This window comes from Sarcophilus harrisii, chromosome 1 (assembly GCF_902635505.1).
Source record: "Sarcophilus harrisii chromosome 1, mSarHar1.11, whole genome shotgun sequence".
NCBI classification, from domain to species: Eukaryota; Metazoa; Chordata; class Mammalia; order Dasyuromorphia; family Dasyuridae; genus Sarcophilus; species Sarcophilus harrisii.
In genome coordinates, this window is record NC_045426.1 from 380,021,930 (window position 1) to 380,043,516 (window position 21,587).

The following is a 21,587-nucleotide window of genomic DNA, read 5'->3' on the forward strand; positions in this document are numbered from 1 at the left end:
GATCTGAGATCCAATTCAAGCTTGCATTATGAAAACAGTGCTAAAAGGAAAGAAGTGGCAAATTACCTCTACTGGCTCGGCTTCGTGTCCTTACACCCAAAACTGAGGTGCCCTCTTCACCAATGGAAGATGTTTTCAGCACAGCCTTCATATTTTCATGTTCAGCTGCGTCTTCTGCATAATCCAATCCCTGTGGCTGGCTCTGAGAGGGAGTGGAACTGCTAGAGAATTTTCCGGTCTGCAAAAAGGCAATCAGAGTCAAGATATATGTCACCTTTCTGGAACAGCTAAATTCTGTTCAAGAAGGGAAAAGAATTCCATAGCTGAATTCAAATAAAGAAACAAAATTGAATACTGTTAGAGTACATTCTCTTTCTGCAGATGCAACTATTATTGCAGTATATAGAAGCTGTTGCCTATTTATCTGTTTAGAGATAATAATAATAATAATAATAGCATTTACATAATTTCTTTTGAAAATGTCTCCCTATTTCTCTCAAAAAGAATGAAAGTAAAAGGGAAAGGAAAGAAGGAAGGAAGGAATGCTGATGACTTATGTGGGGTTATTTTGTAACCTGCAACTTTGCTAAAGGTGTGGATTGTTTCTAATAACTTTTTAGTAGAATATCTGGGGTTCTCTAAGTATACCATCATATCATCAGCAAAGAGTGATAATTTGTTTCCTCACTGCCTATTCTTATTCCTTTAATCTCTTTCTCAACTCTTATTGCCAAAGCTAGCATTTCTAATACAATGTTAAATAGTAACGGTGATAGTGGGCAACCTTGTTTCACTCCTGATCTTACTGGGAATGGTTGCAGTTTGTCCCCATTACATATGATGCTTACTGCTGGTTTTAAATAGATGCTACTGATTATTTTAAGGAAAAATCCATTTATTCCTATACTCTCAAGTGTTTTTTAATAGGAATGGATGTTGAATTTTATCAAATGCTTTTTCTGCATCTATTGAGATAGGAAGAAATGAAGGAAGGAAGAAACTCTACAAATATTTTGTGAAAACATTTGTATGGCAATAAGTTCTGTTGTGAAAGAGAAGAGCTCTTGTTTTCTCTGTTTGCAAGGGGAACAGGGAAGGGACTGGACATGTGATTTCACTGGCATGGAAACTTCCTAGAGAATAATCTGCATCTTCCATTTTAGCTTGGTATTTTCTTTTTAACTTAATGTCTTGGAGAGTTGTTAAAAAGACCAACAAATCCATCAACTCTAGTTGGTTTTATGTCATCTTCCTTTGTGAATTTTCTTAATTGGGCCCTGTAGGAAGACCTTAAAATTCAGTCAAATGTATTTATCCCCAAATACTCTCAGAATAATAAAATATATCTCATCATGTAGTCAGTTGAACATATTGAGCCTTATTATGATAGATTAAGTGCTAACAAATGTAGAACAAATATACTTCAGCATTTGTGAAAGCCTTTTATAAAAATGGAGTTTTATTAGTGAGGATAAGAATTTTGGTGCTGAAAACTAGTCCAACTTTCACATTTTTATAGATCAAGTTACTGAGGCTGAAAGATACAAAATATCAAGTTAAAGGTGTAGTGAGAAGTGGGGCCAGGACTGAAAATCAGGTATTCTGACTCTCAAAGTCTCCTTTCACTACTTAGAGTTACCTCTCACAGAGAGGAAAATTTGGATTTAACACTAATACTAATGTAGCCACATGGATAAATGAGATCCAGGAAAACAAAATCCTATTTGTAGTAGCAGAATCATTATAATGAGCCAGGACTGGGGACACAGAATAATGGAAGGTTTTTGATATCTTGAGTTTTACTTGGCCATAGTATCATCACAAAGTATTATGACTGGCTTTGTTCTTTTTCCCTCCTTCCTTTCCCTTTCTCTCTCTCTCTCTCTCTTTCTCTCTCTCTCTCTCTCTCTCTCTCTCTCTCTCTCTCTCTCTCTGTCTCTTTTTCTCTCTCTCTCTCTGTCTGTCTCTGTCTCTCTCTGTCTATCTCTCTCGTTTTTTTCTTTCTTCTTGAAAGAGATAGGGAGACAGTTTCAAAGGAAAAAATATGCATTGATAAATGAATACAAGGAGAAAGAACTTTTTTTAAGGATTCTGTTTTCAGAATTTAACTAATTTAAGGTTCATCCTTTTATAGTAAAGAAGCAACATTAACATTGACTCAAATTTGGGGGACTAAGGAGGGGATACCTTATTGCTCCCACCCTCTGGAGACTTACATGACTTACACCAAATACCCAGTGAATATAAAAAAAATAAAGCATCCATGAGTTTCCAAATATCTATGGTGAGGTGTAGTGTTCCCCCACAACATAGTATAGTTCAGTAATTCCAAATTATGTAAATCATAATTTGGAAAAGGAATTTAATCTGGAGTAATGATGAGCAAAGAATAAAATTTGTATAAAGATGTTATATTACATGTAAACACATGCTGAAACAGTGAAACAACACCCACTATTTCTGATAGTGACAGACATTTAGTAGTTTTAACAATCATCTATAAAAAGACATGCAAACTGATGTTCTCTTGTTCTATGAACCATAAATTCTAGGCCTACCATAGGAGTATTAATATTTCCTGTACTGCTTCATGTAGGGGCTCCACAATGCCAAATACATATATGAATTCTGAGGAATTCTATTATGTAGATTTTGAGGGGAGGGGATGGCATTTCTATAACTTGACTTTTCTTTTTTCTTTTATTTGGCATTCTACAGATCTTAGGTATAGCAGTAAGGTAGCTTTAAAAATCATTCTACAAAGCTTTAGGAACTTATCAATTCCCTGAAGCCTAGCTGGCTGTCACTTAAATTTGCCAATGATAATCCCCCATTCCTATCATCCTCACCTCATTCTATTTCCATTCATATACTAGGTTCAATTTAAGCCATTTAGATTTCAAGAAACAAAATAGGAGAGTCAAAAAGAATAGGTCTACTTAGATTTCTTTTCCATATTCCTAATAATATCTAATGTCCAGAGAATATTTAGAAGTCAAAATTCAAATTTTGTATTCCTTATTTCACCAAAAAGGGTTGGGCTATCCTTGAGGAGCATGTGGGCATTTTTCTGGATTTCTGTTTACTTCCAATGGCAAAGAAAACATAATAGGATTCAGCCTGAAATTTCTGAAAATTCTTCCTATTAAATAAACACAAGGGAACAATGCAAACCCTGCATAAAAGACTGTTAATGATAAAACACTCGACCAGACAGAAAATTCCAAGTGAATGGTTTCAAGCCTCTAAGTTTCAAATGCTGGGCACTTCACGCTGCTAATGTTAGGAACAAATTTCAGAGCACACATTAAAGAAGTCAAAAGGATTATTCCAAGCATTTTAAGTAAACATACCTCAACTTCATCTTCTTCATCGGTCTATCAGAAGGGGACAAATAATACATAGAAGATAGAAAGAATTCTTAGCAGATGCAAAAGGACACCTTGTTCTTAAGAGTTCTTGACATTACCCTCATTTCAATAAGCTCAGTAAACACAGAAACAACAGCAGTTTTCCAAGTTAATCCCCACTTTCTACCTCATCAAGCATATGATAAATATAAATGTGATGTGACAAAAAGTGTGATGAATTGAGATTCAAGACCTAGATCTGATATCAGCTAACTGTGTGTCTTTGGGTAAGCTTTTTGGTCCTCAGTAAGGGCTCTCTTGACTTCCTCCTCTGTGAATTGAAAGTAGTGGATTAAATAATCTTTAACTACCTTTTTGATCTCAAATTTTATGATTTTCCATTTCCTACCTTTGGAGATTCTTCATGCTGACAACGTGCTCTAATTATCCATCTTTCAGTTATTGATTCAAACCAACAAACATTTACTGGTTTAGTATAGTACTCTGCTAAGTACTATACATAATGCAAAGGTGAAATAGACATGGACCTTGTTCTCAGAGAGTTTAGGGTCTAAGATTTTATTTTATTTCCTACTACCTCTCAGCAGTCTAGACAGTCCTGTTCTATGGACATGCCATGCTTGCCTTTCCTCCTTGTCTTGTGCTTTTTGCTCCTGGTACCTGAAAGATTGTCTTCAAGCTCTCCTTTGTGAATTATAACTATTTAATCTATATTGGATTACTTGCTGTCCAGGAGGGAAGGGCAGTGGGAAGAGAGGGAGAAAAATTTGGAACACAAGATTTTTGTGAGGGTGAATGTTGAAAACTATATTTGCATGTATTTTGAAAATAAAAAGCTATTTTTAAAATAAAAAAATAAAAGTAAAGATGGGAAACTAAAAAACAAAACTATAACTATCCTTCAATTCAAGTCTCATTCAAGATTTAGGAGAAGCTTGCTTCTGGATCGCACACCCTTACTGATCATGTCCCTACCAGAGGCCCTTTAGAGCACATCAAGTCAGTGCCGTATAATTCATCAAATCACCCAATACCATTCTGCCTTGTATGGCTTTTTCTTGAATCTTTATTTTGTTTCCCTGAAAAGATTATGAATTACTTGAGGGCAAGGATTAGATTTTATGTCTTTTCAATATCCCTCATGGGAGATGGTACATACAGTGCTTGGCAGGAACATTGCTTAATAAAAAGAATCATTCTATCTTAGAATCTGAAAGAATTTGGAAGAGAGGCATTTAATCTTAATCTTCCATTCTGAGGCAGGAAACTTCTTCATAAAAACCACAATAGTTGGTTATTTAACTGCTCATTGAATAATTTTGGTGTTATTGTTATTTAGTTATGTAATGTTCAACTCTTTGATTCTTTGTGACCTCATTGTGTGTGTGTGTGTGTGTGTGTATGCACTTTTTTTTTTGTTGTTGTTGTTGTTTTTTTTTAGGAAAGATCATGGAGTAGTTTGCCATTTCCTTCTCCAGCTTTGTTTTACAGATGAGGAAACTGAGGCAAACGGTTAAATGAGTTGCCCAGGATCACACAATGTCCAAGGCTGGTGCTTTATTCCAAGCCCACTGTGCCACCTAATTGTCAAACCCTGCAATTACTGGACTAGGAGTCAAGAAGAAATAAGACCTGGATTCAAGTCTCTACTATGCTCTTACAAGTTACTTATAGTAATATCTCTTAATCCCAATTTTCTCACCTGCAAAATAGGGATAATGACTGTACTAATTAAATCAAAGAGTTGTTATGAGGAAAAGACTTTGTACTTTTTGACACGATCAGGAAATTATAATTTTTGTAATCAGCTTAGTTTTAATTTTTGGAAGCTCTTTTATATAAATGAGTCAATATCCACCTCTAAAATGAACCATTTTAATTCTGCTTCCTGGAGCCACACAGAATAAATGTTAATTTCCCTGAAACATGAAAATCCTTCAAATACTTGAAGACAACTATCATTTGCCTTATAAAAAAGTCTTCTGTCCTTGAAAGATATGGTTTTCAGATTCTCATCTGTACTGGTTGCCCTTGTCTAAAAGTACTCCAATTTGTCAATATCCTCCTGTAGGTCCCATCAACATTGTCACTCCAGATTGTCACTATGCCATAGGTTATAGTGAGATGAATTATTTCCTGAAATCTGGGCACTACACTTCTATTTATGCCATCTAAAGAACCTTTATCTTTGCATAACTTCTGCTGTGATTGCCAGCTCAACCTGACTTTATGGCCAATTAAAATCCTTGTATCTTTTTTCACAAAAACTACTTCTTAGGTAAGATCTCACCTACTGTGTTGTTGTGTAACTTCACAGTTGTATGATATGATTTTGTTTTAGTAAAAATGCAGAACTTTACATGTTTACTGTTAAGTTTTATCTATAATTTGACCCCATATTCTTATTTATGGAATAGTGCAGTCCTTTTGCATAAAGTAGGATTTAATAAATTTATTAACTATTGACTGAACGATGTAATTTTTAATTTTAATAGTGACGCATGGATTAGACTTTCTTCTCACTTTAAAGAATGTAAACTGTTTTCTTATCTAACATATGCCTATGAGATGTTTAACTGCTTAGACTTCTGACTGTGTGGTCTAATTTAATTGAGAAATAAACTTCTTTTGGTAGCATAAACTATAACATGGTTGAAAATAGCAGCATATACCACATGGGGTTTATTCAACTCTCCACTTGGTCTGGCTCTGTGTTGGTTATTACTTCAAAAGGACATCAAAATGTTAGAGGCAAACTATTAAAATCTTCCTATTTTGGAACTTTTTTTTTTTTTTTTTTAGTTTTACTTAGAATTTAGTTGTGCTGGTGATTTAATAAGCTTGGATTTCCTACTGTTACAAAGCTTATTTTTGGTAGATACTGAAGCATGATGTAATGGAAAGAGCCTTGGAATCAGAGTCAAAAGACTTGAACAAGCTGGGTTTAAGTTTGGGCAGAGCTATAATTAGCTAATTGTGTCATTTTGGACAAATCACTTCTCCAATCCTTGGTCCACCTCTCACCCCAAACGATGCCCCTTCTGACGCTTTAGCACTTATCACCCCAGGCATAGGTGACTTTTTCCTAATCTGTCCTTCCATAAACATTTTCTTTGCAGTCAGTCAATACTGCCAACCAGCACTTATTAGGTGTCTACTAGGTGCCAGATGGTTAAATGGCTAGAGTTTTGGGCTTGAAGCCAGTAAGACTCCTTTTCATGAGTTCAAATCTTCCTTCAGGCACTTACTGTGTGACTCTGGTTAAGTCAGTGCTATTTGCCTCCGATCCTCATCTATAAAATGAGCTGGAGAAGGAAATGACAAACCACTTCAGTATCCTTAATCCTTATCTCTTATACCACATTCTAAGAACTCGGAAGGCAGAACAGCATCCTGGTCATTTCTGTTCTCCCTCACTCTCTTGCTCAGTGTCTTGCACATATGGACTTGATGAGTGTTTGTTAAAGTGAACTAAATTGAATTAAAACCAAAGCTTCACAGTTGTGACTCTTCAAGACTTAACTTTAAAAAGGGCATTGACAGGATGGCAAGCATCCAGAGCAATATGACCAGGGGGACTGGATCCCAGGCCATTTGAAAATAAAATGAAGGAAATGGGGAAGCTTAGGGGACATACAATGACTTTCTTCAGGTACCTGAAGTGATAAAAATGAGGGATGAGAATTTTTTTTCTAGAACAGGAGTTCTTAATCTGAGGTATGTGACCTTGTTTTAAAAATATTTTGTAAATGTATTTCAGCATAATTGGTTTCCTTTGTAATCCTATGTAAAAATCACATGACTCTGGTAACAGGTCTATAGGTTGCCCTAAAGGGAAAACTAGATGCAGAAGGGGAAATTGCAGTTTAAAGTAAGGGAAAACTTCCTAACTATTTGAACTATTCAAAAGAGGAAGAGGTTACAGTAGTGAGTTCTCTGCCAATGATGCTCTTCAGGAGTGGTATGGATGACCACTTGTTATGTTACTGCAGATGGGATTCTTAGTTAGCTATGGCTCATACTAGAGAACCTTGGAGGTCCTTTGTAACCCTGTATAGTCTTTTAATCAAAGAATTTCAAGCTCAAATGAACTAATAAAAGCTTTATGTTATTCTTTGGTAGTTTTACAGGATATTATCTCCTCAAACAGGTTGTAAGCTTTTTGAGTGTAGAGTGAGTTTCTTTTTCTTTCTTCTCTTCAATACTTTGCATTGGATAGGATTATATCCCTTGAAAGAGTTTATGACAGAATTAGGTGAATTTGGAACTGATTAAATAATTTAATCTAACAAAATCAACTTGTAAAGAAGTTTCCACTGGCTCTCAATACTCAAGGATTGGATCTGTTTAATATTTTTTTCATTGAATTAAATAAAGGTGTAGATGGTATGCATATTAAATCTGCAGATACTCCAAACATGGGAAAAATAATTTGAGAGATATTAAAAAATATCCTGAGATGATCTAGATTATTGGGCCAAATTTAACAGAATGAAATCCAATGGGATAAACATAAACATCTTAGACTTGGATTTAAAAAATCAACATTAAAAATAGAAGACAAGGGAGGCAGGATTAGACAGCAGGTCATCTGAAAAATATCTTAGGATTTTATAGACTACAAGCTCAATAAACGTCAATTGTATGATATGGCAGTCAAGAAAACTAACAATCTTGGGCGTCATTAAGAAAGGCAGATTGGGGCAGGTAGGTGGCACAGTGGATAGAGCACCAGCCCTAAAGTCAGGAGGACCTGAGTTTAAATCTGGCCCCAGAAATTTAATACTTTCTAGCTGTGTGACCTTGGTCAAGTCATTTAACCCCCATTGCCTTAGGGAAAAAAAAAGAAAAGAAAAGAAAAGAAAGGCAGACTGCTCACAGGTCTCAGTCCTACTGGACTCTGTTCTGGTCACACTACAACTGGCATATTGCACTCAGCTCTGAGGGCCACATTTTAGCAGGACATTAATATGTTGATGGTTGTCCAGGGATGGGTAACCAATATAATAAAGGGTCTTAAGAAGATGCTTTTTGAAGGAACAAGAGATGATTAGAGATAACAGAGACATGACAAAGTGTGTAAAGGTATCGTATGGAGGGGTATTTGTTCTGCTTGGCGTCAGATGCTAGCCACCTCAGGGAGGGAAGAGGAGAAGGACTGAAGGAAGAATAGAATTTGGAACTCAAAACTAAAAAAAAATTCAGAATTATTTTACCACATAATTGGGGGATGAGGGGGAATAAAATATTGTTACTGTTTTTCCAAGTTACCAAAAACACAAATTTAAGTTTGACATTTAACCAAAAAAACTTTTAAAACTGCCAGAACATTCAAAAGTGGAATGGACTGTTTCAGGAAGTGGGGGACTCCCCTTCATTTGGGTTCCAGCTGATCAGTTTGAAATTCTGTGATATTTCCTTTGAAAAGTCTCTAAAGGCAATATTCTGAAAATACAGTAGATGGGGCTGCAACTTCATGAATGAAGACTGGAGAGAGACAAGAAGTGAGAAATGCTGCCTCTTTCCATAAGTGAGAAGTCTAGGTTCTCCTGCTTTGAAAAACTGAGGATGAATTGGATTCTGGTCATGCCCTACCCTGATCTCCTCAGCAATATCTGCACTTATAAATACTTTAAGTATATAGAATATGTGATATAATTTAATATTAAAGTACCAAATATAATTTAATATAAAATGTATTTAATACAATATAAACATTTTAGAAATGGAAAAGGGAACATTTAGTAAGTTATATTTTTACTTTTAGTGTTATGGCAAAGAATAATGATTTAAATGCATTTGCTATATCTATATATCAGATGCTTTTAAAAAAGGCTTTTCACATTAATTTATCATGGTCCAGTGAAGAGAATCTGGGCCCAGAGTTAGTAAAACCTGTATTTATTTCTATTAATCTCTCCCTAAATATAACTAGGCTAAATCTTAAAGGACAGGCACAAAAAAGGCCATGGAGATCTGACCAGTATAGTCCTTATACTTCATTAAATGGTGTAGTGGATTGATTATGTGACCTGGAAAAAAAAGAAGACCTAAATTCAAATCCATCCTCACATACTTACTAGCCATGTGATCCCGGGCATGTTACATAATTTCTAACTGTCTCAGTTTCCCTATCTATAAATGGAGATAATAATAGTACTTAAGATCAAATAAGAGGATCAAGTCAGAGAATAAACGTAAAGCACTTAGCACAGTGCCTGGCATGTTTCAAATACCATAGAAATATTATTATTATTATTACCTTGTTAAATTTCTCCATTTCAGATTTGGTTTTGGTGCTACCTCTTCCATGCAACCTTCCTGTACTTTCTTCTTCACTTTCTCCTCATTCAAAGTTCTTGTGGGTCAGTCTGACTTAGTAAATATTTGTCTAATTTGAGAGAAATCTTCTATTTTTTTAGTTTCCTTGAGATGAAATTTGGGCAAGGAGTTTTTCACCTGACCTGTTTGTCTTCATATTATTTTTGGTCCTCAAATAGAAGAATGCTTAGCATCCTTTGCATACAGAAGCCAAGAGATGTGAATGCTAAATGGAAAAGCCGGTCAGTTACCTTTATTTAAGGAAGGAGTCCAAGCATCTATAGTAGGTTCCTTTGGCTTGAATGATGCTTGGAAGCCTAAATTTTCTCTTAATATTCTGAGGGTTTTCAGAAAGCAAGTTTTTTTTCTTGTGATCTTCTAAATTATCTTCTGCTGGTAATTTTTTATAATAGCTTTTTATTTACAAGTTATATGAATGGGTAATTTTACAGCATTGAAAATTGCCAAACCTTTTGTTCCAATTTTTCCCCTCCTTCCCCCCGTCCCCTCCCCCGATGGCAAGATATGTTAAATATAATATATGTATACATGTCCTAACAGTTATTTTGCTGTACAAAAAGAATCAGACACTGAAATATTGTACAATTAGCCTGTGAAGGAAATCAAAAATGCAGGTGGGCAAAAATATAGGGATTGGGAATTCAATCTACTGGTTCTTAATCATCTCCCAGAGTTCTTTCACTGGGTGTAGCTGGTTCAGTTCATTACTGCTCCACTGGAACTGATTTGGTTCATCTCATTGCTGAGGATGGCCAGGTCCATCAGAATTGGTCATCATATAGTATTGTTGTTGAAGTATATAATGATCTCCTGGTCCTGCTCATTTCACTCAGCATCAGTTCATGTAAGTCTCTCCAGAAAGCAAGTTTTACTTTGACTCCCTGGGGGATGCTAGAGCTCCAAAGAACTAGAGATGAAGACATGAGTGTGTTAAATTTTGAGCAATGACTCTCACTGGTTCCAATAATGGTTGTCATCTGAAATAGTTTTTCTCTCTTCTGCCTGGGGATAGAGTCCTGATGGAAATCATTCACTAATATTCAATTAGTGGTTTTCTCCAGGTCTCTGGGGACAATGGTGGGCTTTATGATTGATACAGATCTTAGACCCCAGATTGTTATACCTGGAAAGGACCTCAGATTTAAGCTAGTACAGTGCTATTATTTTATAAGTGATGAAAGAAAGACCAAGAAAGGTAAAAACAATTCAGCCACAATCACATATGTTTTTAGTGGCTCTGTACTTGGGAGTATTATTATCCAGTTTTGGAGATTTAAGGATACTTCAAGATTTTATTTTCTTCCAATAGATAAAAATAACCTTTGACATTTTTTAAGGCACAATGAACTTCCCAACTTACCACGTAAGGGGGGATGGTGTATCTATTTGGAAACAAGACAATCAGGCTCAATAAAGATGCCTTTGATAGACAGAAGTCCCAATTTTATTCCTTTGGATACTTGAGGGTCTCTGAATGAAGTTAATTGGGGTTTTTCCAAGAGAGATTTTCTGAGGTAATGAATATGGAAATAAGGGTCTAGCTAGATTATATAAAAATATTTTTCCCCACTCTTAGCTTTATCAGTTACTAGCAATAACAACCTTAGGCAGGTCATTCTTCAAGACCAATTTTTTTTATGCCAAATGAAGAGGTAGTCATACATCAGAATCTTTACAATCTTCTCCTACTTCTTTCAGGCAAATTATGCAGCATTTTGTCTTTCTGTAAGGGAATACATCATTGGGCTAAATGATGGGTCATATCTAACATAGAGTGGGGGGGTTGGATCTTTGTCTTTGTGAGGAGAAACAGAAATTTAGTGAAAAATTTAATGAAAACAGATAGAATGCTAAAAACTTTAAACCAATTTAAAGTGGTCTGAGACCACCAGACTAGGTGAGCTCTACAATTTCTTCCAAGTCTAAGAATTTATTATGTTACCAGTCTATTAGTGGTATTTATAAAGAATCACTTTCAGAGGGGATAACCAATTGTTATGCCTAGAGTTGTAAAAATGCAAGAAAAAAATTCAAGTGTGAAAAAGTCCTCTACTTCCTTTTTACCTAATTGATTCTCAAATATAAAAAAATGGATATAGAAAATTACCTCAGGATTGAAGTTTTTAATGAAGATACTGATTAATAAGTACTAAGTGATCAAATGAAAGCTATTATTCATCACAGCAGGTAGCTCTCAAGAATTTTAAAAAAATTTTCACTGAAGAATTTTCCAAATAAAATGATAATAATTATAATGGCTAGCATTTATAACATTCTTTAAGATTTGTCAGGTGCTTTGTATTATATAATCTGATCCTCACGATAACTCTAAAAGATAGGCACTATTATTATTTCCATTCTACAGATAAGGAAACTGAGAAGACACAGTTTGAGTGACTTATCCAACTAAGAAGCATATAGATTGGAATTCAGGTCCCTTGACACCAGGTCAAACACTTTATCCATTGCAACACCTTGCTACTTTTAAACTTGCCATAGAGTTTGATTCAAATACTGCCTCCCCACCCTGTTAGATATGACCCATCATTTAATTTCTTTGTTGATATATTTTACTTAGCCATTAGATATACTCTACATACTGAATTTGAGGGAACAGTCTCGATTCTTAGCAAACAAAATGTATTTTTAGTGAGGCTTTGAAAAAATAATACCATGGGATAATAGTCTAGAAACAGAAGTTATTTTAGAAGTTATTTTTTCATTCTCCTCATTTAACTAAGGCTTCAAAAGATAAAATCACTTGATCATTATCAAACAAACAGAAAGAGAGCTAGGGGTTGAGCCTAGAACCTCTGTTACCCAATATACTTCAGTTAATGTCCTCTCTTGGAAAATGAGATGGAAAATGTGGCTCCCACAATCCTGAATCATAAGTTTCTGGTATCAGAGGTAGAAGAGAGATGAGCTTACATGTGATTAAACATGAAAATAGGGTAATCCAGGGGTCATAAAAGACAGGTAATAGGTAGGGAGACAATGGTGAGAAGGCAAGGAAGACAAGGGAATCAAATGTAGAGACCAGTATATAGCTAAATTTTTCAACTACAGCGTTAAGATTGTAAAGAGAGGAACTATCCCTTCCACCTCCCACTGCTCCAATCTTCTTTCTATTCTTCAGAATATCCAATTGAAGTTTACCAATAGTAGATTTATTGATAGGGCAACATGTTGGGAATATGTTAGCCTTATATTTTTCATATCTTTGAAATGGCTAAACATCGCAATAAAATACGTGGATGAGGAGAATTTTGTGCTCACCCAGTGAAAAGATTCATCCCTGTAGCATCTAGATGGCACAGGAGGTAGAGCACTGGCCCTGGAGTCAGGAGAACCTGAATTAAACTTGGACTTAGACACTTAACTCTTATTAGCTGTATGATTCTGAGCAAGTCACTTAACCCCAATTGCCTCATTAAAAAAAAAAGGAAAGATTCATCCCTTAGGTGTTCTTTGGGGATCAGGTGAGGCCTGATTGACCTCCAGAGAGTCAGGGTTCATTCTAAATATTTAATAGAGAGGTTTAACTAAAATTGAACTTATCTTTTTATCCCCTAAGTCTAACTTTTCCTTTGTAGCATTTTTCTCTTAGTAATTCTAATGATGACAGAAAACATTTATATACATCTTTAAAGTTTTCAAAGTCAAGCATATGTTAAATGGTTTACAAATATTTCATTTTATCTTCACAACATTCTCCTGAGGTAGATGGTATTATTGTCCCCATTTTACAAATGAGGACAGTGAAGCTGACAGAAGTTAAATAATTTACCCAATTAACAAGTACTTAAGGTAGGATTTGAACTAGGTTTGCCCACACTCCAAATACAGTGCTCTTACTATCTAATTAGTCCATCTATTATTGCTATCTTACAGTTGAATCAATTGCAGTTCAAATTTTAACTAACTAGTTCATGGCCTCACAAGCCACTTGGAAAGTCACTGGACATATTTAAGCACAGGCTGAATGACTCTTTCTCTTTGGGATGTTGTAGGAGGGGAGTCCTACTTTGGCTGGGAGTTTGAAGATCTTTAAGGTCCTGTCCAACTTTCTAGGTTTTGATTGTGTGGCTTGTAGAGCTATTCAACTTGTTATCCAAACAACCAAAAATAAAAGAGCTCAGTCCTAAGTGAATAGCATTGTAATCACATTTAATATAAAGATGGAAGAGAAGAGAATGTGATATGAGAAGTATGAGAACAGAATGGAATTTGACTGGCTATTGGACCACTATTGGTTCAAAATGTCTAACTTAATGTGACTTAATCTCTTCTGGTCAATTCTGCTCATAATCATAATTTTGTTATTATGCAAATGACTAGCCTAGGCTGTCCATCTGTCTGATCACAAAACTCCCCTGTTTGGAAGTTTAAATCATAAGAATCAATCCTTAACAGCACAAGAAATTTATCATGGTACTTGGACACAGCTGCTCTCTTCATTTATTACATGACCTGACATTTTCCTTAAGATTACTCCTCATGGATTATCCTAGTTGGGCCCATTAATAATAATAATAATAACAATAAAAACTCATTTATATGGTACTTTAATTTTTTGAAATTGTACCTATATTTTCTTATCTGATTCAAATAGACTGATATGGAAAAAAAAGATGTAGAAAAGATTCTGGAATATTTCAATATGATTCCAAAGATTCTATGATTCTACATCTCATGCATATTGTCTGCGTGAAGAAATCTTGAATTGCTAAAAAAACAAAAAAAAACCCACAAAAACTGCCCTAAGAAGATTTCCTATAGAGAACAAATTCACATGAGGAGCAGAAAGGAATGGGAATGAAGTCCTGGACCTTGGAGAGAGCTTAGTTACCCAAAGTATCTTATAAATATTGGTTTAAAGTAAAGCTCTCAAATCCAAATGTTAGAGAGAGGCTCCTGTGTTTGGCATTCAGAGAGCTCTGTTTATTTATTTTACTCAAAAGCAAACTCTTTGGCAGGAGGCTGATTTCTTGGCACTTACATCAGTGATCATTTTCCCTCGGGTCTTGTTCCTCTCTCTGTGGTTTGCTCTCTTCTGTTTCTGCTGTAACGCCCTCTCCCGAGTAGTGCGATATTCCAGGGCAAACTCGCTGATGATTCTACAGAACTTATTAATGTTTACATCACGGATCGCGTAGGGGGGATGGCCCATAAACAGTAAGAAGGAGTGGAATCTGTAATTAAGAAAAGAAAAAATAAAGCAACTATTTTCTTTTTTAAGGAAAATTTTCTAAAAACTCCCAGTAAAAAGAAATTCAGCCCATTCCTTTCCTCTTTCCTTTGCTCAATACAAATCCTTTTTTTTTTTCCGGTTGTTGTTGCTATTATAGAGATTTCAGGTAACAAATCTTTACTGGTATGATATGCTTAAAAACAAAATGCAATAACTAACAGATCCAGCTCTTTCTCAGGCTTATTATGGTGATATTTCCAGAACCCATATTACTATTTGTATTACTTCATTAATTCTGATATGTATAATATCTAAAATTTAATATTGAAAACTTGAACTCAAAAGTTCTATATCTTAAATAACTTTACAAGGATGATTAAATTTAGCGAAATTTTGGAGAAAAGCACAGAAGTTTTCCATGTCATTTCAACAGCACAGGAAGGAAAGAATTCCTGCTTTACAGAAGACTGTAAAATGGCCAAATAATTTCATATACCTTAAGTTTACGATTCTGACCTTAGTCAATACCATGTGTTTTACTTTAAAATAAAAAATATATTTAAATGAAGTGTCTGTTGCAGTTAAGTATGATCAAGGTTCAGCAGGGAAAGACGCTTTAGCACATTCTCACATTGATTTGTAATTATTATTGCTGCTATGAAGGGAAATAGCTTAACTCAAATAAGACTCTAAATCTGAACTATAAGCATCAGTTGATGCATGAGCACATTGACTGAGCCTAGGTTCTTGCTCTAAATCTAAATCCAAGACTACAGGCTTTATAAAAAAATAAATACAAAAAAACAAAACCAGAAACCAAACATCAACCACAAAATTCCCATAATGTTTATGGCAAAAGAATAGTAAGCTTCAGAAGTTCTTAGGCGGAGATTCATATAATCAACAACCCAGTCAATATAGTTTAAGAAGAATATTGATAACCTGGAAAGTATCCAGGGGAGATCGACCAGGGTGATTTTGAGTCCTTTCCCTATGAAGATGAAAAAACTGAACATGGTTAACCTGTAGAAAAAAAAGACTGGAAGTGGGCCATTTTTCAAGTTTTCAACTATGTAAAGGATTACCAAGTGGAATAGATAGTGGAGTTATTCTACTTGATCCTAGAAAGAAAAAGAAAGAGCGCCGAATGGGTGCTGCAAAGAGATACATCTAGGCCTGGTGTCAGCATTAATTTCCTAACAATTGTCATTCCTTTGGTCAGTTCAGTTTGTGACTGTGCATCACGCTGACTATGGAATTTTCTTGGCAGAGATGCTATTTCCTTCTCCAGCTCATTTTACAGATGAGGAAACTGAGGTAAACAGGGTTAAGGATTTATCCAGGGTGTGGCAAGTGTCTGAGGCTGAATTTGGGGTCTTCCTGAATCCAGACTCAGTGCTCTATCCATTAAGTCATCTACCTTCTTCTTCCTAATAATCAGAATTGTCCAAAAATGGAATAAGTTGCCAGAAGAAAGAGTGGATTCTCTTTTCTTGGAGGTTTTAAAAAGAATCTAAATGACCAGTTTGGGTTATTTTGTAATGATTATTCTTTTCAAGTATGGGGTAGACAAATGGCCACTGATGTCCCATTCAAATGCCAAAATCTGTGATTCTGAATGATATCAAATATAATAATACTGTTTAATAAAATATTCATAGAGATGTTGTGCTTCCAAAACTAGAAACAAATTTTTAGCTTAGTTCTTTTATTAATAGAATATTTTGGACTATTTATTTTTAATTAATAAAGATATTTCTGCTCTGTCTCCAACATCTCCACCTCACACTAGCAACTTTGAGTAAGAAGTTACATTGATAATATTTTCAGTTAGTATGTGGCTTAAGTAAGACACTCAGCAACAAGATGATTCCATAGGTTACATTAGTACCCATTGTGAATTGAATGTAACAGTGTGGTTTCACTATATAGGAATATGATCAGACCTACTGATCTTTATAGACCATATCATTGTAGACAGGCAGTACTGATTTGTCTGGCTATATATAGGTTTACAGTCAGAATGGCTGTTGGAACAATTCCATTAGGGTGTGTGTGTGTGTGTGTGTGTGTGTGTGTGTGTGAATGAAAATTTCTAATATGGGTATAGATTATATAGTTTTAATGTAGTCAGTGGAAAAAATTCTATTTTTATTTAGAAAAACAGAAGAAAGTAGGAAGATACTTTTGATAGATAGTCTCTCATGAAATAAGAGGAAAGACATGAGCTGAAAGAGATGGAGTAGTAGTACAGGTAGCAGAATTTTGAGGAGAGAAAATAAGGTTGAAAAAGCTTCTGAAGAAGATAAGACAGATATTTAATTCTAGAAGAATAAAAATACTGCCATGCAGCATTGAGGGACCACTTAAGATTAGGTAACATATATTTTTTTAGTGGATACAATTACCACAGAAATTTGAGTTCCTCCATTAGTGCTCTGAAGGTCAGAGATAAAACTTGAGAAAGTAGACAGTGAGGGTAATCTAGAGGTCATAATGGATAGGTAATAGGTAGAGAGATAATGGTGAGAGGGAAAGGAAGACAAAGGAATCAAATGTAGAGACCAGTATATAGCTAAATTTTTCAACTACAGGGTTAAGATTGTAAAGATAGGGACTATCCCCTTTCCACCTCCCACTGCTACTTCCTCCAATCTTCTTTGTATTCTTGAGAATGTCCAATTGCAATTACCAGCAGTGGATTTATTGATAAGGCAACATGTTGGGAGTTTGTTAGCCCTGTATTTTTCATATTTGTGAAATGACTAGACATCCAATAAAATACATGGATGAGGAGAATTTTATGCTCATCCAGTGAAAAGATTCATCCCTGCAGCATCTAGATGACACAGGAGGTAGAGTCAGGCCCTGGAGTCAGGCGAACCTGAATTAAATTTGGACTCAGACACTTCACTCTTATTAGCTGTATGATCCTGAGCAAGTCGCTTAACCCCAGTTGCCTCATTAAAATAAAGGAAAGATTCATCCCTTAGGTGTTCTTTGGGGATCAGGTGAGCCTTGATTAATCTCCTGAGATTCAGGATTCATTCTAAATATTTAAGAGAGGTTTAACTAAAATTGAACTTATCTTCTTATCCCCTAAGACTAACTTTTCCTTCTAGTTCCCTTATTTCTGTTAACAATGCTACTTTTCTACCAGTCACCAGTACTGGAAATCTCTGTGTCATCTAATACTCTTCTCTTTTCCTTCTCCTACATCCTCTGTCCACATAAGGTATATCTGTAAGGGTAGTGTAAAATTTGATCACATACACTCAATAGATATCTTGGGATTTAAGGGCTATGTTTCTTTTTTAAGGACCTTGCATATATAAACTTTACTTGATATATAAACCCATATTTATCTGCCTCTTATTTATTCACCAACAATAGGTCTCAGCCCAAACTCGTGGGGTCATAGTTTGGGCCCTGATTGCTCAGAGTGAAATAAATAGCAATTATTTCTGTATTGGCCGGAAACCCTAAGAATCTTCCCCTCCCAAATTGAACTTTTTTCTTAACTAGCTAAAAGAGGTCATTTTTTGCCTCATTTCTTACCTACCTTTAATTACTGAATACGTGTTGTTTCAGTCAAACTGAGACCTGGAAAAGACCTTAGCTTAAAAAGGCCAAGGTCTTCCATTGCATCAGAGGTCATCTCTAGTCATACTGATCTAGCCACTGATCTCAGATGGCTCCAAAGAAGAAAGTGAGCTAGTGAATATGCACAGCCCTGCTTCACTTAAATCCAATTCATTTGTAAGCCATGGCATCACCTCCCTGATGTCATGGTCCTCTTCAGGAATGGAGGATAAATAACAAAATAAAAACAACCTCTCCCTTGAATGTTCTTATAGATTCTCTTTCTCTAATACCTTTAACATCTATTGTCTCCTTTCTATTATTCATACCATTACTTGAATTTAGGCTCTTATCATTTCTTATTGGAATAATTACAATGGCCTTCTAAACTGCTCTCCAGTTTTTCATCCCTTTAATCCATCCCATATAGCAAATCAGTTCAGATTAGCCTTCCAAAATGAAAATTTTTTGTTTGCTTACTGATTATAGGCCTAAATCCCTCTACAATCTGACTCCAACCTGACTTTCCAACCAGATCCTCAATATTCATCCGTGTATCTCCCTTGCTTCCCAATGGAGCCTTAGGTACTCAAAAAGCATTTGGGGAATCAATTTATAAATGATTGGAAACTGACTAAAAAATAGAGACCTTTAGGGAACCTACTTTAACAAAAAGAAATAATTAGCAATTAGCACAACAGTTTTCAGTAAATGGTGATTCTTTAGTGTTTTAAGGTGAACCTTTAAGATTAAACATTTTTCTAGATAATATACAGATAAACTAATTTAGCTCTTGGCAGCTAGGTGGTATGGTGGATGGAGTGCAGGTTTAATCAGGAAGATCTGACTTATTAGTTGTGCAAACATAGGTAAGTCATTTAATCCTGTTTGCCTTAGTTTCTTAAATTATAACATAGAGATAATAAGAGAAGATGCTTCACAGGGTTTTTGAGGTTCAAATGAAATATTATCTCATATTTCCAAATATTGGAATAATATTTCCAAAGTGTTCAGCAAAGTGCTTGGCTTTATAAATAGTAAAATATATAATATTTTAATATCAATATTGTTATATAATTACATATAACATTATTATATAATAGAATAATAAAATAAATAGTAGACTCCATATAAATGCTTATTCATTTCCCCTTCCTGCCCTTTGTTTGAATATTTATATATTTTTAATACTGGAGCCTGAATTAATTAGGTTTAACTGTATAAGAAAATCAAAAGCAAATATTACTTTCTATGGGGATGAAAAAGATAAGAAAGAGGTGATAATACCCCTGTAGGATGGAAATAGTATTGATGAGGGACATTTTGATTGATGGACCAGTAAGGACAAGAAGTCAAAATCCAGGACTGTCATCCTCCCTAATGTAGAACATCTGGTCACCTGCAATCTTACTTTTTATGGAATCTTTGTATTCTGCCCAGTTGTTATTCATCAGAACACAGGATAAGATTGATGGAGAAAAGAAATATATTGAGTGAAGGAAGAGAAAGAACTATGTAACTATTATTGTTATTTATAAATTTAAAAAACTTTTAATTTTAATTCTATTATTATACTTAAGGATTTTTAAACACAATTTCATTTTCAACATATATGCACATACACATGCATTTATACATATATATACCCAGGCACACATACAGGACATGCAGGAGTACCTCTCTGTTAGGAAGAGATATGTTCTTAAGGAGTTGATTGTAAAAGTTTTTTTTGGGGTGACAATTACCAATACTTTACATGTACCAGGGAAGTCAAGAACTTAAAAGAATATATGCTTTATCGTTCTAGTAGAATGTAAGCTCCTTGAAGGAAGGAGCTGTTTTGTTTGTATCTTTCTATCCTAAGCATCTAACACAGAACATGGTAGAGTTTATGGCTGGAGTGAAATGAAGTCAATCTGGTGAATGTTTGTATGAAGCCAAGAAACCAGCATGATTTTAAAGAGGCAAAGAATAAAAGTCAGGAGATGTGCCTTCAAGTTTTAATTCTTATTAGTTCTATGATCTTAATGTTCCATTTTTTCATCTATAAATGAAATACCTTCACAGACCACCTCATAGGATATTATAAAGATAAAATGATATAATGTATATGGAAGTCATTGTATGCTAAAAATGTGATTCAAAAGGTAAGGTATATTAAGTATTTGGTAAAGTTAATAACTGCTCTATAACTTGGTGTCTGTCTGTCTCTCAGTCTTTCTGTTCGTGTCTCTCTCAGATTACTTTGCTCATGGAAAAAATAATCCAAACCATATAGTCTTTGTCTTTCCTTTAAAGTTCATTTTAGTGATACTGGAAACTTGATCTCCATACTGAAAACCTCATTTATATACACATAGATACTTCTAAGTCACTTTAGTTGCTGCTTTGAGAATCACTAATTTAAAACATATGGTGTCACATTAAATGTATGATGTTTCTATCTAATTATATACTCTGTGAAATTATACTCCTATAACATGCCCTTTTCCCCTAAGGAAAAAATGAGTTGTGTGTGTTGTCTACATGACAAAGTTGTTTGATCTCTGCTAAGATTGCTCTACCATTAACTACTTTTAAGTACTTCATGACTTACTTAATTTCCTAGAACCTCAGTTTCCTCATTTGTAAAATGAGGGATTGAATTAGATGTCAAAAACCTCCATTTCTGCTTAATTACTTTTTAAGTGAAACCTAAGGAATGGAGTTATCTTTTTCTGTCACATCTGGAAAGAAATATTACCAAAACTCAAACTTTGCACAACAAGATGAAGGGACAAAGTATCTGGTCAGAGACTCTTCCACATAGAGCTGAGCAAGATAATGTATATAATATCACACTTTTACCAGTAAAGAATTAAGTGATCTACTAAAGGTATTCAACTGCCATGGGTCATGAAACCAAGTATTCTGCCAGTCCTGTCCTTTTTCTTTTTTCAACCTTTTAAATTTTATTTTTTTCAAGTAACAAGCTTTTATTTTCTTTTCCCTTAAATTCTCTCTCCCTGAAAGAAAATAAAATCTCTTTAAGACCCATGTCCAACAATGTGAATCCTATTACATATCTAAAGCCTGTCTCTTATTCTGACAAGATGTGG

At 34.8% G+C, this 21,587-nt stretch overlaps 1 protein-coding gene across 8 annotated transcripts in view; it reads right to left on the bottom strand.

Moving 5' to 3' along the window:
- FHOD3 (formin homology 2 domain containing 3) overlaps positions 1–21,587 on the bottom strand; it is a 638,119-nt gene that overhangs the window by 15,356 nt on the left and 601,176 nt on the right. For 5 of the 8 annotated variants that reach the window (XM_031946054.1, XM_031946051.1, XM_031946048.1 and 2 more), the window contains 3 exons: positions 14,716–14,908; positions 3,354–3,377; positions 67–238 (listed from right to left, as the gene is read on the bottom strand). In XM_031946054.1, the coding sequence (XP_031801914.1) occupies positions 67–238; positions 3,354–3,377; positions 14,716–14,908 (389 nt within the window). The remainder of the gene's footprint in view (positions 1–66; positions 239–3,353; positions 3,378–14,715; positions 14,909–21,587) is intronic. The other 3 variants (XM_031946049.1, XM_031946055.1, XM_031946052.1) reach the window with 1 other exon arrangement.